The sequence below is a fragment of the Scomber japonicus genome, chromosome 6 (genome assembly GCF_027409825.1).
Source record: "Scomber japonicus isolate fScoJap1 chromosome 6, fScoJap1.pri, whole genome shotgun sequence".
Taxonomy (NCBI): domain Eukaryota; kingdom Metazoa; phylum Chordata; class Actinopteri; order Scombriformes; family Scombridae; genus Scomber; species Scomber japonicus.
Genome location: NC_070583.1, coordinates 5,563,002 through 5,582,682, shown reverse-complemented (window position 1 = coordinate 5,582,682; position 19,681 = coordinate 5,563,002). Strand labels below are relative to the sequence as shown.

Here is a 19,681-nt window from a genome sequence, read left to right as displayed (position 1 = left end):
TATGAAAGCTGCTATATAAATAAAGTTTGATTGATGTATTGATTGATTGATAGAAGGCTGGCCAGGGTCAGCATTCCCGGAGGTGCTGGATGGAGTTGAGCTCATGTTGAAACAGTAAAGAGACAAACTGTTGTGTGAAATATGAGTGTGTGATATCCTTTAACTGGAATAAAGAGACCTAACAGCTGAAGAAAGTGATATCTTATGAAACAGCATACAGGCATGTGTGAGTCAACACTAAAACATAGATCCACTTTAAAGGAAGGAAACAGAGCCTGATTTCATATGAAGTCCATTTAATATTTAGTACCACCGATATAAAACTCTTCATTTGTGTTTACTACATTTCTGGGCATTTTCATCTCATTAGAACTCAACTTCTAATTGACTTCAGGTGTGAACACGAGGTGAACAATAAGATATGTGCTGACCATCTGCCAGAAAACCCAACTCAACAGTAACAATACAATATCCTTTAGGTATAACATTCATTTCTATGTCTGCTCTGGAAGTGTGTTTTTTTCTTCTTCTTCTTCTTCTTCTTCTTCACACCCAGTTCTGTTGAAGCTGAAGCACAGTGTGTATGTGTGTGTGTGTGAAGCTGAGCGTCCTTTTTTTCAGGGGGGGGTGGGGGTGGGGGTGGGGTGGGGCTAAGGCTGGACCTCCTCAGCTAGAGCTCACTCACACCACTGCTAAAGACAGAGACAGAGGGAGAGAAAGAGAGAGAGAGAGAGAGAGAGAGACATCGACAAGCACTGAAGCAAACAGCAAGGCAAAGCTCATGTTCTTCATTCATTTAAAGAGAAAGCGGGGTGCTAATGGAAGGCATCACATTGCAAATTCATTCATTCATTAATGCCTGAAGCTTATTTTCAAGCTGGACTCTTTATTTCTAAGCAAAATCTCATCAGTTGTTTCTCTACAGAGCTGCTTGTGTCTCATATTAGTGGATTTTAAGGGGTCAGCTCACCCAAATTATGACAAAAATGACATCTTACTTACCAATAATGGTATAAAACCATGCAGATAATTTGGGTTTTATTAGTCCAGGTTTCTCTGACATTTCTGTGGATGGATTTTTATGTCTGGTGTTCATTTTAAAGACTTCAACAGTAACATATTCTATCCAGAAACAGTGACTGTATTACTTTCACAGGGACTATTTCTTCACATCCCAATGGAAAAATGAAACCGAAACTATCTGCATGATTAGATACCAAGAGGGGCAGTGGTTCCCAACCTGTGGTCAGCAACCCCACAAGTGGTCACGGACAAAATTCCGCCATATGGAATAATATTATCTTTTTTATAAATAGTGTGTGGTTTTTTTCTCCTTCAAGTTATTGTCATAAAACAGCTTAAAATGGAAAAGCACTCATTGATGGAAGTGCTCACATCTCAGACATGCACGCTGTAGTCAAGTATTATAGTTAGGGGTTACAATAGAGTTACTGACATATTGGTATTAAAATACATATACACTGTATTATATATATAAATGACAGGCAACTGCAGAACAGAAATAACAGTTTGTCCACCAGAGAGCGCTGACAAGTTTATTATTTTTCCAACTGTATAATGTTCCACTTAGTACATATCTTGGTCACAGTTTGTTTGAATAGCCACTTTAATATTAATAAACCAGGGATCTTTTCAAAGTGTTTTTGTGTGTGTGTGTGAGTTAACATGGAAAAATAAATCTGATATAATACAATCAATATCAGCTTCATATCATCCGTTATTGCTCTGGCGGCTGGAATCGCAAGCAAATAGGAACCACTGCGCTGAACAAATGAGCGGGGAAAAAAATGTGTAAATTTGGGTGAACTGATTTTGTTAATAAGTGCTGCATGTAAACCTGAACTGAAAATAGTAGAAACAGAAACATTGTCACTGGTTGTTTACCTGGTTCTTCATTATAATTGACAGCCAGCACCCCTGATAAACAAAGACAGCTGATGAGAAATTGAACAGAAAGAGTCTGTTATAAAGGGAAATCATGCTCCAGTGAAAAAAACCCAATAAAAAACATCTGGAACTTTTATTTTGATGGGATTATCTGACAGGATGGAGTGGAAAAGAAAGGCTAAATGCACAGGTAAACAGGCCAACAACACACACACACACACACACACACACACACATATACACAATATTGGTCCCCATTGCAGTGCCCTTAAGGGTATCAGTTTATTTAGCACTTAGAAGTATGGGTCCGTCTACAGACAGATAACTGCAAGCTGGTGTAAGGCTGGTAGTCATCAGAGGAGCACTTAGGCACCCGGAGCTCTATCTGTGTATAGTGACACACACACACTCTCATACACACACACACACACACACACACACACACACACACACACACACACATGAAGCCACACCTTTACATTAACAAATAAAGGCAGGCTTCTACAGACCCTCTGTACATGTAGCATCTTCCTCTTATCACTCCTCCTCCGTGCCAGTGTTTTTTCCTCTTCAGAATGAATGGCTCACTCAGTAAGAAAGCATAAAACAAAAACAAAAAAGGGCTACATAAACATACACTTTTTTGCATATAAATTATTGGCATTTTAATGATGCTATGTCAGTACTAAGCTGGAAAAAAATAAAATAAAATAAAATAAAACGAGACCTGTGAAGCCTGTTATAACGTGTGTAACAATACACCCACTGGTTTCAGCACATTCCACTGTTTGTAATCTCTCTCCATCAGAGCAGTTCTGTGTCTTCTTTAGGGTCCGACTTTCATTCCTTTGCAAAGAACAAAAAAAAAGACACAAAGAAAAAAAAAAGAAGCCTTCAACTGAAACTTAAGTGTACAATCTGCTGTATTATTTTACTGTACAAGTGTCAAAACATATCAGACGTTTTCCCATCTCTGATCCGTGTGATGATGATGATGTTGGTTTTTTTTCTCTCTCCGCAGATGTGTGTGTGTGTGTGTGTGTGTGTGTACAAAGCCCTGGAGAACATGGTTTTGATCTGTGATGAGTTTCATGGCGTTTCAGAGCGATGCTGGTTCAAAATACAAAAAGGAAAAAAAAAAAAAGAAAAAAAAATTCTCCCATTAAAAGTTCTCCCATTCCAAACTGAAAAAGAGACAAAAAAAAGGCAAGAGCTAGACGAGAGAAGAGAAGAGAAGAGAGGAGAGGTTGTTTGTCATCCTTACAGGATGTTTGAGGTTTTTTTTTCCTTTCTTGTCCCCCCCCCCAGCCCCCCGACCCCCCCTCCTCCATCAGTTATTTGTCCTCTTTCTCTTGGAGAAATGCAACAGTCTGCTCTGTGGGTTGTGAAGCTGCATCCGGTCTGGAGTCACGTCTCGGTGGTTTTTGTGGGTGTCGATGAGGTTTGATAACGGTGTCTTCTCTATCTTTTTTTTTTTCCACAGCTAAATGTGTGTGCGTGTGTGTGTGTGTGTGTGTGTGTGTGTGTGTGTGTGTGTGTGTGTGTGTGTGTGTACTGGCAGCCACAGTGACTGTAAAGCCAGTTGACTGTGCCGGTGATGCTTGAATTTACTGTGTATTACTAATTAAGTGTTTGTGTGTGTGTGTGTGTATGTGTGTGTGTGTGTGTGTGTGTGTGTGTGTGTGTGTGTGTGTGTGCAACTGAAGCGTCACATTTGGGCTTATTTTGTGTCCTTTCTGGGTCTTAAACCCATGTGTCTTTCTTTTTTTCTTTTCTCTCTCTTTCTCTCTACCATCATAAAAATCAGCCGAGACAGGGGCGGGTGGGGCCCAGGCTCTGTGCCAATAGGAAAGCTTGTACCACCTCCTGGGTCTGCTGGGGGGTAGTGTTGACGTCCTCCAGGGCGTCTGCCACGGCAAACTGCCGGTCCCTCAGCCGGTTCCAGTTGGACAGTACGTTGTGGTATTCAAACACCTTCTCGTAGTTCCCCACTGAGTTGTAGAGCTTGATGAGGCCTCTGTAGTCGTACTCCAGACCGCTGTAACCCTCTCCAAACAGCTTCTTACCTGGGAGGACAAAGGAAGCATCACTTACCATGTTGGCAATCATTCCATATTACATACTACACACAAGTTAATTAGGCTGCTAATGAGTAACTTGGCTATTACAAGACAGAGAGGCACATTAAATCAGTTTAAGTCATGACAGCTTTGACTTAGAACTCAGTTCAATCTGGAATTCCGGGAACACCGGCCTCGATAAGCAAGGTTTTTTCAGTAATGAAAAGCAGAGTCACATTTAACACGGTTAAATCACCATGGTAACCAAGCTTGATGGCTAACCTGCTCGGAAGCAGATTCAGTTCATGAGATCACATCTGAACATGAAACTATGGTGATAATTAAGCAGCACACAGGAAAAATGTAGTCATTCTTGTACTACAGGATCCTGGCATGGACAAAAGTACTGCATTTACAATATTGACAATTAACATGAAGAATAGTTTATTATATTTTTTATTGCTATTGTTTTTTATTGCTTTTGTACTTATTGTTTATTGATCTTTATTCTTTTTTTATTTCTGCTCGTCTATTTTACTGTCCACTTTGCTGCTGTAATAATGCAAATTTCCCCATTGTAGGACTAATAAAAAGGAATATCTTATCTTAAAAATATGCAGTTTTTTTCCTACTTTTCCTACATTTATGTCAATATCATTTTAGACTTCATGAGATGAAGACTGTAAATAAAAACCATGTTTACTGCAGCCTTTTTATTCGATATAAAACATTCACACATTCTCAGTAAATGATAAATGGAATATTATAGTCATATTGACCTGATGAAGCAGTGAGGCTGTCCTCTCTAGCTTTGGCAGCAGAACTTGGCTTAGGCTGACTTTGCTTTTGCTTATTTAAAAAGACACAGCTGGACTTGTAATATTTGGATACTATTTGTACCATTTTTCTTCCTCTGTTCTGGCTGAGAGATTATCTTGTATATCTCTCTCCCTCTCATCTCTCTCTCTTCTTTCTCACTCAACTCCAACCGGTCAAGGCAGATGGTCGCCCACCTAGAGTCCGGTTCTGCCTGAGGTCTCTTCCCATTAAAAGGGAGTTTTTCCTTGCTGCTGTCACCAAGTGCTGCTCATGTGGGAATGTTGGGTCTCTTTAAATGAAATCAAATGTGAAAAGTGCCTTAAGATAAATTTTGCTGTGATTTGGCGCTATATAAATAAAACTGAACTGAAGTGAGCCAGCTGATAACCAGTTTTTTTTTCCAGTAAAACGGGATGACTAAGGTTAGGCTCACTGATGAAACAATGAAGATTGAGTTTGTTTTTAAAGCACACTGTAAGATACACAGTCCATCCCTTCCCCTCCTCTGACCGATAGCGATGGAGCGCAGGTAGAGCCTCTCTGCGTCATCGTACTGGTTCATGTCGTAGTTGTAGAGGGAGGCCAGGTGGCCCACAGACAGAGCCACCTCGTAGTCCTCGTGGCCCAGAAGCTGCTCCTTAATCTGGATGGCTTTGATGTGCATCTCCTCTGCCTCCTGGTTTGCGAGAAACACACACAAACATTGAGACACAGATCAAACACACACACAAACACAGGCAACATTTTCAAACACAGGAACTATTTCTTGGGTTTGTCCGATGAGCAAAACATGAGGTTGATTTTCCAGTGGAAAGGTTTCATCACAGCAGCAGTAGGGGCTCGTGTTCCCTGTGAATGTCAGCACTTGTTACGTTATGCTCTGAGATGAGTTGTGATGACTGCTGGGTTTCCACTTTGAACTACTTATTTCCAAATAGAGTTTCAATGATGACTTAACAGTCTATTAACTTTCTATCTGTGGAAATCTGGTTAAAAACATGTGTTTATTCATTTCATAAATCCTTCTATCATATCCTTTACAATGCACCACATTTACAACTATTCTCCTAAACAGATTGGGAAGATTTTTCCCTTTAAATGGGGACTAAAACTCAGCAACTTCATATTAAAGCTGAGTAAGACTTATGTTATGTGAGCTGCTGCTGCTCTGCTGCATTCAGCATTGTGAGATCCAGTGTAGCCTGATCAGCTGATAACAGCCATGAAGACTCATCAGTCATCAGTATGATCAGCACTGAGCTCCACTTTAAGGACAATCCTACAGACAAGTGTGATGCATTTTAAACTAACTCTGTCACAGGCTACAAGCAAAATGAAGACCTACCTTTTCCTACCTTCAATATTTTATTTCATATTTTTGTCTATTTTTATTACTTGGACTTTTTTTATTAGATTTTATCTCCTTCTGTTTCCACCGTTTATGTCTGCTTTACTTCATTATATTTCCTCTTCTTTTTTTTTTATTATTTTATATTTTACTTTTAATACCCCACCTCACATGATATTTTATTCATGTTTTATTACCTTTTACTTTATTTGGGTATTCTTAATTTTTTACATTTTATATCCTACCTGTGGTGTTTCCTCACTGCAGATTCATCAGAGTGATGATGGCATTACATCACTTCCTGATTATATTGAGTCATTAATTATTTCTTCTTTTGTTTGTCTTGTTTGTTTATTATGTATTTGTTTTCATATATATTGCTGCTGATCTACCTATCTATCTATCTATGGAAAGCACTTTAAGTTACATTACTATGTATGAAAGTGCTATACAAATAAAGTCTGATTGATTGATTGATTGGATTTTTGGGGGTGGTAGTGGGTGTGTGTTGTTATGTTGGACTAGTCCCTTGCCAGTGATGTTTGAACTGACGTGACAATGTAGCAAATAACAGCAGTCAATCTTAAATGTTTGAGCTGTATTACAGGTTATGTTGCAGCAGCAGATTTTATAGTAGATACATATAAATAAACATATATGTGTGTGTGTGTCTCCATTAACCTTGAACTTCCTCATGGACTGGTAGAGTCGTCCTAGGTTGCCGTAGTGTTTGGCTGTCTGGACGTTAAACTCTCCGAAGGCCTTCTTGGCCAGCTGCAGAGAGGAGAGGTGCAGGTCGTGAGCTTCCTGGAGGAGGCGCTCTTCTGTCTCCTTATTGTGGCAGTCGATCGCTATTTCTTCCAGAATCAAAGCTGATGGAAAAAAAAGCAAAGAAAGCATTCACGTCAGACTTCCTCCAACGTTTAGACAGCAGAGCCACAGCTCTGTGTCATTTGTTGGTGCCAAATGTGAAATTCTCCCTGAAGTTCAAGTCTGTATCAGCCCCTGCATCACTTCACTGTTATGTCAGAACTGTCAGAGGTGTCATATAGCTGCTAACAGATGCCAGTCTAAAAACTATAACAGAGTGGCCGTGTCACTAACACACAACGGGTGGGAGGCCAGCGTCTATAGGAAACAAGCCTTACCTTTGACTCTCTTGGAGGAGGCCAGCAGCAGATGGTCCTCAGGCAGAATGTGAGTTATGATGTCTATGGCACGTTCTGCATGGAATCTGAGGGGGGGAACAAACACAGCAGCTGACCCAAACATCTCATGCCGCTCAGACTTGGCGAGAAAAGCCTGTTCTATTCACGGGACAAACATTTCCTAGAACGAGCAGCGCTTCTCTCGGAGGGACGTTGTTTTGTAAAAGCTCTGCTTGCTCCTACGTTGCAAAAGTCAACGTGGATAACAGAGGTCACAAAATTACCCAAGTTGGAATCAGTCCCTTTGTATACAGAGAGGACTCAAATTTAAAAATGCTTCACAGTGTCTACAATGATCACAGTATGAAATGACACCCACCAGCAGCGTGCAGCCACATTACTGAAAAGCCAGTAAAGCCAATAAAAGAGAAAACACGGTTACAGCGTGAGTCATGGTCTTGTGCTTCCATCTACAAGCGAGCTCATGTCTAATGTAATTATCCGGCCGGTCTAGGAATAGTCCCGACTCTGAGAGATTCATTGTACTCACAGAGCGTTGTCGAATTTCCCAGAGCTGTACTGGTGCACATATGAGGAGTAGGCCAGGTCTTCATGGGCCGTGGCCACGTGGATGTTCTTCCCTCCAAACACAGACTGTCGAATATCCAGCGCCGTCTACAATTTAAACAGAATGATGATACTTTTATAAGGATGCGTGTCATTCAGCGACACCAGATTTACATTCTTGTTTTGTATTGCTGTGTTACCTGGTAAATAGCAACTGATTGGCATATGTTATCTACATTTAATAAGTAAAATCCATAATCTAGCAGCGTGTCCGAGTACTTGGGATGCTTGTGTCCAAAGTGTTCTCTGTAAAAGACACAAAAACAAGGCGTCAGAAACATTCGAAAAAGAGCAACTATAAATGACGTGGAGCCCTTATAAGACCCAGCAGGTTACCTTGCTAGAAACACTGCATGTTTGATCAGCTGCTCTGCTTTTCTGAACTCTCTCTTCACCACGCAGGCCTGCGGCAGAAACACACAGTCAGACTTCACACGACGGCTATCGAGTATCAAAAACTCAACACGATGCTGTCCTGTAGTAGTGTACATACAGTCTGCACTAACACGTTGGAATATAAGTGAACACTGTTAACCTTTGAGGCTTGCCGGAGGACATCAACCACTACTTTAACAGGCAGCCCTGGAGTAATTTCCTTCATGGCCTCTATACACCACCTGTATGCCTGGAAGACAGACAGACAGGAAAAAGACATGAGTAAGAAATGTCATTATTTTCTATCAAACACTGGTGACAAAGCTCTCTCAGGCACTGGTGGTGAATCTTACCTCATCGTAGTGGCTTTTGGCGAAGAGCAAGGCACAGAGCTCGCCGTACAGCGCCGCCTTGTTGGCCTGGTGGCCGTGTTTGGCTAATTTGTCCATATAAGACTGAGCAAGCTTGAAGGTCTCCTCCCCCAGGTGGTACTTACAGTTACCATTGCGGACATGAAGCAGCCTGTGGAGATGAGAGGGGACACCTTTAATAACAGTCTCAGTTTGTTGTTAAGTCCAACTTAGTTGCTGGATGTAGACAGAAATATAAGCAGAGTTTTTCTGATTCAGTCATTATAATATAATATAATAACTGTCATATCTACAATGCCATAATGCCTCTTTTATAGATTGTATGGATTTCCAAGACCAAAAAAAAATTATTTCATTGAAACAAAGGCTGGTGCCCTCATCTTCAATAAGGCTGAAACACCTTTTCATTCATCAAACTATTTTTTTCATAGTAGTTTTTCTTTTTATACTGTTGGAGTGACGAGTACAGTTCTACAGGTCAAAGACACATTCATCAATACGACATGACTCAGTGCTCAAGCTAAAAACCTGCTTTGTTACATCAGTTTTAGAGCCAGACAGATAAAGCTGTCAATCACCATTATCAGCCTATATTGACCTATCACAGATATATCACTGTATATATATATATATATATATATATATATATATATATATATATATATATATCACTATCTGTCTTTCTACCTTCCTGCCTTCCGATATGAACCAAATTTCTTCTTTCTTTTTCCTTTTTTTAAGATACATATGCCACATTCTATGTATATTTAATCATTTTTCCTAATTCAAGTTTAATATAGTAAAGTTTAACATATTAAATTCCTATTGTAGTTTACTGTTTTAGTGCAGTGATGTCATTTTATAAAAAAATGTAATTAATTGTTCAACTGTAAAATATCATGGACTCCATTACATATATTAGTCACAAGTGTTTGATAACCACATTTGAAAAAAGTGTGTGTTCATATATATATTCTGTGTATATAAGATTATCGGTTGACATAGCGATATGTGAATTTTTAAAATACTTAATATTGGTATTGGCCCAAAAACTCCAGTATCAGTCAGGCCCTAAACAGTTCACTACAACTGAAATTAAGACTTTGGTAACTCCAAAGTGAACTAAGTTAGGCTGTCTAAAGTAAAGCTGCTATAATTAACCAATTACTTGTCGACAATTAAATTAATTGCAAAATTCTTTGATAATTAATTGGTAATTAAAAGAAAAAAAAGAAGAAGTTAGAATTCTGGTTTCTTTAGTCCTCTGTGACATTAAAGGATAATTACCGTTTTTTACAACTTGGACTTATTTCTAGCATAAAATACGATCATTTACTCACCCAGACAACTTTGGTGTCATTTGGAGTCGTTCGGATGAAATTAGCTCCAGTGTTGCGCCGCGCATATCCATATAATGTGAGTACACGGGGCACCGAAGCGCAGCCTCTATATAACACATTATCTGCCACCAAACTAGTTCATTTCACCAATATTTAGTTATGATACGTTAGTGCTATTCCCCTCCGAGCCCCTGGTGGCATGTTATCAACATCCGGGGTCTGTAGGTTGACCTACTAACCTCTGATCTGGATGATGTCATTTCCGAACCTCTCTACTACAACCCGGTTTATCATTGAGCGGAAATCCTCCAGTGTTGTGATACAGACGTTTATTGACAGATCCAGACACGTATTTCCTGGCCTCACATGCCGCCAGGGGCTCGGAGGGGAATAGCACTAATGTATCATAACTAAATATTGGTGAAATGAACTAGTTTCTGGGCAGATAATGCGTTATATAGACGCTGCGCTTCGGTGCCCCGTGTACTCACATTATACGGATATATGAGGCGCTCCACTGGAGCTAATTTCGTCTGAATGACTCCAAATGACACCAAAGTTGTCTAGGTGAGTAAATGATTGTATTTTATGCTAGAAATAAGTCCAAGTTGTAAAAAACGGTAATTATCCTTTAAGTGAATATCTTTGGGTTGTGAACTTCATTTTGGGCTTTGGGAAGCAGTGACCGACATTTTTCATACAAACAACTAACTCTTAATGAAAATAATGGTTAGTTGCAACCCTGGTCCAAAGGAATTCTGGGTAAATATACTGACCTGACACAGCATTCCACAGCCCGGAAGCAGTGGAGGACCTCGCTGTGGAGTGTGCAGAGCTGTAGGCACGACAGAAACACTTTCTCAGCATCTCCATACCAGCCGGCATCAGACAAGAAGCCCCCTGCAATCAAACACATGACATCACTTCAGCAGTCTGCCAATCAGAAGGGAGCTAGATTCAGCATCACTTGCACCACACAACATATTACCTATATGTTCTATTCAAAACAACACTTACACTGCAAACTATGTGTCTTACCTTACTGTGTCTAATGTGGCAGGTATTAGAGGAAGTGAAACTCATCTTTAAGGTTCTAACATTATAAATCAGAGTTCATCCACTGCTTCACTTTGATGATAATGCAGAGCTAAAATATACACTGCTGGCTGCTTTTTCACAGTCACTGCTACGGCTTGCTCGCCAGCCAATTTACTGCTTAACAAGCATCCATCACCTTGTCTTAGGATGCATTAAATTCTCTCTAGATGCTGTGCTGACTTTATAAACAGAATGAGAAAGTGGATAAAACCACTGTGCTAGTGAATATTGTTTAATATCCTCATCAATTACATGTGGTGGCAGGCACTGGAACACTGCTTTTCTTGCTTGTGGGTGTAGCTGAGGAGCTGAGCTATGCTTATTAGTGGTAAGAAGTCATGGTGACACTATTACTATTTTACATTTATAGCCTTATTTTAATCATGCAAACCCAATGACAGGCAGTAAGTGGAAGGTCTCTGGTGCACACATCGCTCTGAAACAACTGAGCCAAGAACAGTGAAGTATTGCGGCAATAGCTGAATAAATGAAGATACTCTCCTCTCTGTGACATTAACGTCTGTTGATCTGTTAAAAGTTCAACAAAAATAAATAGGAAGAACAGTTTGTTTCAGTCATTTCTATGATTGCATCAATCCAATGTCTCCTACACAAACAGGCATTCTGTAGTGTGTGAGCTTATTTAGTAGCGACCTCTCATTAGCATGTGATTTAATCAAAGTAAACAGCTGCTTTCTGGCGCTGCGCTTCTCAAATCACAGGCTGTTTATGATCAACATACATGTCCCACAATTCCATGCACCAACACAAAAACAAGACCCATAATATAAACGACTAGTTAAAAAAAATCCATAAACTCAGCCTATCTGTGAAGCTTATCAGTTAACCCTCTTATAATTCTCTCATTGTCTTCTGTATCCTCCCCCTCTGTCTCTCCTCCCCATTTACCCAGTACAAAGCCGAACTGGATGGCCTTCTCCTTGACGTGGGCGTCAGACTCTGCGATGTAGGAGCAGCGGCGGCTGAAAGAGTTTGCCAGAACTGAGGCCACTTTCACACCGTGGTCCATCAGGGCCTGGAAGCAGTGGTGCAGGAGGTGTCTGGACCAGGTCAGAGGACATATGAGATACTGATCAGTTACAGACTGCTGCTATTGTATTCACATAAAGATTATCAGTGCAGGCTGAAAGCAACAACATACAGCACTAAGATAACATTACAGAGAGAACATCAATAATGTACCTTAACCTCAAGCCTTCTGTAGTTCAACTGGGCTACAACAGGCATGTGTGTTAACATATTTGGTCTTCAGTGGCCACCATATCACCATCAAGGTTTGCCAATACACTTTTTTTTTTGATTTGTATTGGCTCAGCAGCTTTTTAGTACAGTGAGTTCTCACTCCAGCAGCTGCCTCAGGGCTTTTACACAGGTGAGCATCCAACACTGTACCTTCACCTGCTGTATTACAGTCTGAATGGATCATTTTGCTTAGTTTTTTTTGTATGTAACGTCATGTTCAAATGTCACAGCCCTGCTGATGACTTGGCAGAATGGCAGCAGGTATGTTTTATAAAACTGTCACTCAGTGCACAGTAGCACATTACACAGAGAAGAGCTGGAGTTACACTGACTGACTCCTTTTAATCAGCTTCGAGTTTGTATAACAGCCAATCAAAACAGTTTATGTAACTTTGTCACATGATGATGCTGTCATGAGCAGAAAAAAGTTGAAATTCAGCTGTGATTCTCAAAGATAGCTGCTCACTGATCTGGTCCACACTGTCCTCTCTGTGAGCCAGTAAAACAGAAAGAAATTCAGCCCTAAATAAACTAACACCTGATGTTCACTGGCAGTGGACCTTCCACTTGATGGAGGACTGAATGTAAAGTTAAGTGACATATTTCTCTGAATGAATGCTCTTCTACAATAGAGATATACTGATACTGATATCAGGTATCAGTGTGATACTGACTCAAACAGCTGGATCAGGTATCAGTGACAATGGGCTGGTCTGGTATTGGATATCATTATTTTAATGAATAATACTTCAGTACATTTATATCTAGGTGTCTATTTGTCACATTTTGTTTTACAAAGTTAGGAAAGCAACGTTTAAGTCAAGTCTGATGTTGCCTTACGCATAAAAGAATGATCCCAGTCTCTTCCACACAGTAAAGCACACAGCTTATTAACTAATCACTGGTATCTGATTGATACCCATGTATCTGTACCAGGACTGAAAAAGTGGGATCATCCCTAACCTAAACCTACAGACCCTGACCAGCTGACATGACAGTGTAGAGGCACACTATTCTCGACTGTCAACCAGCGCTGACACACTGAACCTTCTCTATAATCTTCATGAAACAAAACTGACTGAATCATTGAACTGCAGTGGAATAATCTCAGTGCTCACCTGCAATCATGACAGGTAACAGATAACATGCTCTCTGCTGTATATTATATTCCAGTTTAATCTACACATGGATGCATCTATGGACAATTTCACACTGCTGTCCTTTTTACTGCTTGTGTTTTGTTGCCTCTGCATTTGTATGTACTCTTTAATATATGATAATCACATATGATTGAATGCTAATACAAATGTGTTGCTGCGGTTGATGATGATATTTAAAGCAAGTCATCTAAATACTAAACTCAGGCATTATTATAAGTTCTCATCCATGCAGGAAGCTTTTCCAACCCCATCTATTTGAATGTAGTATCCAGAACAGCACACACACTAAAAAACACTGCCGTGATAATCATCTGTTTAAAAAAGGGACCCAGCCCTCCTGGACCACTTTGTGTGACTCCTGATGGGTCAGTGTAGGCTGGTGTGAGGTTTCAGGGACAAGCTTAGCCCCATTATGTTCTTACCTTTTGTCTGAAGCCCGCAGCACTTTAGCAAACACCTCCAGCTCACAGAACTCTCCTCCCAGCTGGCAGAGCCGGCCCTGCTGGTAAAGCTGAGACACACAGAGGGAGAGGGAGAGGGAAAGAGAGAGGGAAAGGGAAAGAGAGAGAGAGAGAGAGAGAGAGAGAGAGAGAGAGAGAGAGAGAGAGAGAGAGAGAGAGAGAGAGAGAGAGAGAGAGACGGAGGGGTGAAGGGGAGGTAAGGTGAGCATGGAGAATCACTGAGAACAATAGAGATGTCAACTCTTCAATTAGGAGCACGGTATTGACTGTAAGGGTGATAAGTGATGTGATTAATAATGTACAGGTGGAGACAGACTGTATCAGCAGTAGAGTACACAGTGTACTAACCCTGTCCCATTTTTCATCCCGCTTTCTGTTACTGTTGTGTTTTAAGTGATGCTTTTACAAAATGTTGTGTGCTGTTCGGTTGAGGTGGGGTTTACACAAAAACATTTGCTGATGTCTAGCCTGTCATCAAAATGCACTGAACTGGAAGTTGGTATATACACTGGCTCTCCATGATGGGGGGTCTGCGGGAGGGGTGGCACACGACGGGTCTCAGAACTTCAGTTATTGTGTGAAATCTCACTTAAAGTCAGAGTGATAGGACGCTGTGTGAGGGAAATAGTTGAGCGTTGACGTGTGTTTTTTGTTTGGTTTACACTTCAAATGAATTCAGAAACTGGCCTGACACGCTGCTGATTCATCACACTGTTTAAGTAACCTCACGTCTCATAAATAAGTTGTTAAATAACAACTCAATGAACTGAAAAAAACTAATTATTGTGTGCGATTGTTTTGTAACATAGTTCTGTCATAACTATTTTTGTCGGACGATATATTGTCTCAGAAATAATTGCGATAAACGATATTATTGTCATTTGAAGATGATTTTATACCACTGATTTAATGATAATATAATAGTATAATAATGTAAGGGGGGCGGGGGTGAGATTGGAGAGTGGGCTCTACACTTGTGTAAAAACACAGACTGTCATTATGGTTGGGGACAGAGTTATTTCCCTTTAATTCTTCTACAGTCTCCACTCAGGACGTACACAGTGAGGAATGGAGGACACTACTTGTTTAGCCAATGTGACATGAATAGTCTCTTAGCTGCTAATGTGAAGTGTGGCAATGTTGAGGTAAAAAAAAGATCAAGGTCATGTCCATGTATCATATGATATGTCCATATATAGACATGATGATCATCATAATTATGTTATTATTGTAACAGACCTAATCATAACACAGTATAATAAGTTTGTACTCGATGGAAAGTCTCATTAGTCTAACTTCATTTTTCAGCATGCTTAGAAATGTGTCACGTCACTTTCCTCAATCAGGTGTTTTATAACGGACTAGTCCTTTTGAGCATGATCATATATAACTCAACATTAGTGTGATCAAATCATGTTGCAGCGCTTGTGTCTCTTAGTCTTCATCTGTAATAACTTGACCAGTTTTAACCATGTTTGATGCTCTCCCTGTCTATACATTTGTGGACTCCACCACCCCAGCATACACACACTCATATTGTTACTGAGCAGAAATAGCTGTTCACTGGGATTGATTATACGTTTTGAGTTAATTATAGATACTGCTGAACCTTAAGATCAGGAAAGACCAAACTATTCCATTAAGAGCTGTGTGCCTGCAGGTTTTTGTTCAATCAAGAGAACACGATTCGACCAATCAACTGTCTGAAGCCTGAGATGAGTTGATTAAATGAGTTGAGCCTGGTGTGGTCCTGCTTGACCTGCAGCCACATGAACCTTTATGGAAGAGTTTGGACATCCCTTTTAAAAAGGTGTGTACTACTCTAATCACTATATCAGCATTTTATTGAATCTGTTTTTAATTACTATATAGTGGCTTGAATTGGCTGCTTCAGTCAGGTAAATAAAAACAAGGTGGCCAGCAAGGTGATGATGAGGAAGCAGCAAACCCAGCCCAAGACATCTCCACTGACTCTTTGTTTGACCTCTGCTACAAGATGCACAAATCAGACACACTATTTACACACTTTTATTCATGAGCTATTGAAAGACTGACTCTCTTGATTTAATTTATATAGATTGGCACAAGTGTACTTTAACACCGGGGAGTGCACTTTATGTGGCTCTAGATTTATTGCTGGTCTTAATTTGATCTTCATGTACAGGATGGTAATTTATTTCTCAATAATCTTTTATGATTTATTATCTTTAAAGCTATGTATTTTATATTATTCTTGATTTTTTTTGGTTGTTGCGACCTGTGTGTTCATGCCTGCCAGCAACACAAATATCCTCTGGGTTAATAATCAAGTTTAAGATGCTACACAAACAAATGTGTAAACAGAGAGAAAGAGAAGAGGCAGGTAAACAGTGCACTATAACACCTGAAAGCTGCCGGCGTCCAGCACAAGTTGGCTTTACACATTTTAGTTGTAGTCAAACTTCTACTACTTCAGAAAATGCAGCCTTTACATAAAGGGTAATACAAGTATTGTAGTGTTATTTATGTTTAATTACACACTGTCCCACTAGTGTGAAAAAAACTGATAAAAAAGTGAAAGAAAATCAGTGTGAACACAGCTTTATTTGATGTTACTCTCTGTAGATGTGTGTATTTTATGTATTTCCTGTCTGAACCTGCCTGACTGCACCACTCTGACTAATTCAACCTCTGAGGCACTTTTTATTTCATTAATACATATTCTCAACAACACCTGCTGAGCTGTAGTTAAGCCAAGTGAGATCTCTTCATGAGCTACACCATATTGCTGCAAGCTGGCTTTTCCAGTCTGGCACAAATTATATCACGGCTGGATAGTTGTTTTTTTTACTAATGTTTGCATTCAAGTCAGAAATAAGTTCATGACAACTCAGTGATTTCACGCTGAATTGTACATTTGATTTAACAAAGTGTGCCACTGTTGTTGTGTTTGCTTGTGGATGAAAACAAGCCTGAGAATGGAGAATATACAACGTTATGTGAAAAGTGAAGAAAGCGCCTCATCAAGTTTCCGTGTGATGCCATGTGAAGACGTTCTGTACATGTTCGCCCTCAATGACAATCTATAAATAAAGCTGGAAATGTTATGTTGCCTTGGCTATCAATGAAACAATAAAACTTAGACTCTTGGGCAGTTCAGCGCTCTCAGATGAAGTTACCACATTGGATTTTCCTTTGTTTACAGGAAATCATTGTCGTTTTACATATACAAATATTACAACACTGTTTACTCTGTAACTCTGCTGCTTGATTATGGCCTGTCAATCCAAAACTTACTTTATCAAAAAATTCAGGTCAATATGTCCTCCATTTATTATAGATAGTATAATAAAGCCTAGACTCTTTCCACACTATTACACAAAAGCTTTAGAAGTCAGAAGCCATGGGTAAAATACTAATAATCAGGGCCATGCTGAGGACACAGTGTTCACATCCACATGTGTTTTTTCTTGGAATCTGGGCAGTTGAGCACTCTGAGGATATCTGTTTACAAGAAATCATTGTCAGTGCTTTAACTGGACCTGTGCCCACTGGTGTGATGTGTTAGTACTTGTGACTTCTATATCACGGTCACTGTTTTCTCTTAATGGACATGGAGTAACAAGTAAGAATCCCTCCTTTCACTTTTGTAAATAAGTGTGAAGAGGAGGCAGAAGTGTGATGATGCCCTACAGCTGTCAGTCTGTGTAGAGGTACAACTTTTAGTTTATCTCAAAGATTTTGGTATTGAAATCCAGTGTGTGTGAAGAGAACTATCACAATGGCAGAGGTTCATAAAAATAGTTTAACATCAAATGGTTTCCTGCAAATTCTGTAAACCAGGCACAAAGTGGAACACATCTATAGCCTCACACACACCACTACACCATTAATGTATAGTATAATACAACCGCAGACACCATAGATCACTGCTGATCAAGTTGCTCGTATATTAACAGCTGTGACATGTTATGATTATGGTGTTTAAAGTGTTGTATAGGTAAATAGATTATAGTGTTTTAAATATCAGTTTCAATACCTTAAACTTAACAGTCTCTATATATTTCTTCCCATTTGACATAACCTTTAGAACACCACATGAGGACACTCTGAGGCAAGCTACTGCTTTTTAAGTTAATAACACAACTTAGAAAAACACTAGAAAAGTTGTAATTAATTATGAAACATGCAATCAATTTTAATATTTAAAAATTGTTTTAATATCTGATTAGGAACTTTTATTCATCTAAACTGCAAGTTTATATCATCAAAGAACACCATTACTTTGAATAGGAATATACTGTATGTGACCATATGTATTGACAAGACAGTTTGGGTTTAGTTGGAGGAACAAATGCCACATCTGAGAGGCATTTAAGATATGAGTGACATTTAAGATGCTCACTATATCTAAAACTGGCTACTAGAACAGCATTGTTTTGACATCTTATTCAATCTATCAATCCATTTTATTTCCTGCTTACCCTCTTTATCTCAGCTGACATTGGGCGAGACATCTTATATTTCATTGTGTTATTCCTTTAAAGCTCAGGGTATTAGACTATAGTTGTGTATTTAATGTGGATGTCAAACGCTCTCCACATAAGTTGAAGCGACTAGCGAGCAAATGTCAGCCTATAGGTTGGGTCGCAAACTCATTGTTTACATGACTGAACCAACAAAAACACTGTTGACTTAAATGACAACACTGTCACACTTCATTTACACGGTCACTGATGGAATTAAATGCGAGATGAATGCTAATTGTTGGCTTCTTACACAAAAACACGTTCATTATATCGCTAAACACACTAGCTATATTGAATTCTAGAAACATATTAGGTGGGGTGAGTTAGCTACACCCCCAAACAAGCAGTTTTTATCTTTCTAGAGCGAGCGTTGGGTTATCGATATTCAGCTAACGTTAGCAGCTGATTGCACAAAGCGTACAGTCCGCTAGCTGTCACATACAGCCGGGCCCTCTTTTCACTGCTATATCTTACCTTATAATAGACATCAAACTGTATATTCTCCGGGAGCGAGCGTATGTCCCTTCTTGACCGGCTGTAGTTGTCCACCACAGCCGAGATAGCGGTGTTGTATAGTGTTTCTGGGATCCATTCGAGCTCCACCGCAGCCATGTTGTTTTCCCTCTCCAAAAGAAACCCCAGCAGCTACAGCCCTCCCCGGCTCTCCCTACGCTCACTTACTGCGGTTAAAGCACTTCCTCGGCGAGTCTTCATATAACATTCGCCGGGCGGTGAGGTTACAAAAAAACACTGGCTCTTTCGCCGAGTTACAGGTCCACTTGTAAAAGCTCTGTTAAATGTCCATCTTTCTCCTTCATCTCCGATTATTCGTCGACCCTACAGCAGTTCCGTGCCCCCGTCCCGTCCCGACGCACACATTCACTGCTGCTGACGCAATGACGCAATTGTGCAGTCAATGCAAAACAAAAAACAAAAAAAGAAGAAAAGAAAACGCCTCTAAAAAAAAAGTATAAAAACATGTTTGGTAGGGTTTAGAAACAACGTGTACTCTCTTATTAAAGTTGTGTTATTTTGCATATTTTTGGCACCCATATAGCCTACTTCTTTATAACCCAGATAACTTACTGTCATCCCAAATAAAGAAATTCCTGGTCAAACCATTCAAGAGTGAATATTATTGTAAATCCAGTTATGAAAGTATAAACTTGTGAAATACAGCTCCATTACAGTAAAA

The 19,681-nt window shown here is 39.7% G+C and overlaps 1 protein-coding gene across 1 annotated transcript; it reads right to left on the bottom strand.

Moving 5' to 3' along the window:
* Window positions 1–3,234: 3,234 nt before the first annotated feature.
* appbp2 (amyloid beta precursor protein (cytoplasmic tail) binding protein 2) lies at window positions 3,235–19,327 on the bottom strand. The gene is made up of 13 exons (XM_053321077.1): window positions 18,961–19,327; window positions 13,940–14,028; window positions 12,004–12,155; window positions 10,773–10,896; window positions 8,639–8,807; window positions 8,446–8,535; window positions 8,247–8,314; window positions 8,051–8,156; window positions 7,834–7,958; window positions 7,284–7,369; window positions 6,817–7,007; window positions 5,298–5,463; window positions 3,235–3,974 (listed from the first exon to the last, which is right to left on the bottom strand). Exons 1-13 carry the CDS (start codon window positions 19,096–19,098, stop codon window positions 3,712–3,714), a joined length of 1,767 nt encoding a protein of 588 aa, XP_053177052.1. The 5' UTR covers window positions 19,099–19,327; the 3' UTR covers window positions 3,235–3,711.
* Between the last annotated feature and the right edge of the window lie 354 nt (window positions 19,328–19,681).

Coding starts and splice junctions, on each gene's coding strand:
- appbp2 (XM_053321077.1), bottom strand. CDS start 19,098: ATGGCTGCGGTGGAGCTCGAATGGATCCCAGAAACACTATACAACACC. Junction 10,897..12,003: donor CCAGTTCGGCTTTGTACTGG/GTAAATGGGGAG, acceptor GTTTGATTGCAG/GGGGCTTCTTGTCTGATGCC. Junction 7,370..7,833: donor GGGAAATTCGACAACGCTCT/GTGAGTACAATG, acceptor TCCCCCCCTCAG/ATTCCATGCAGAACGTGCCA.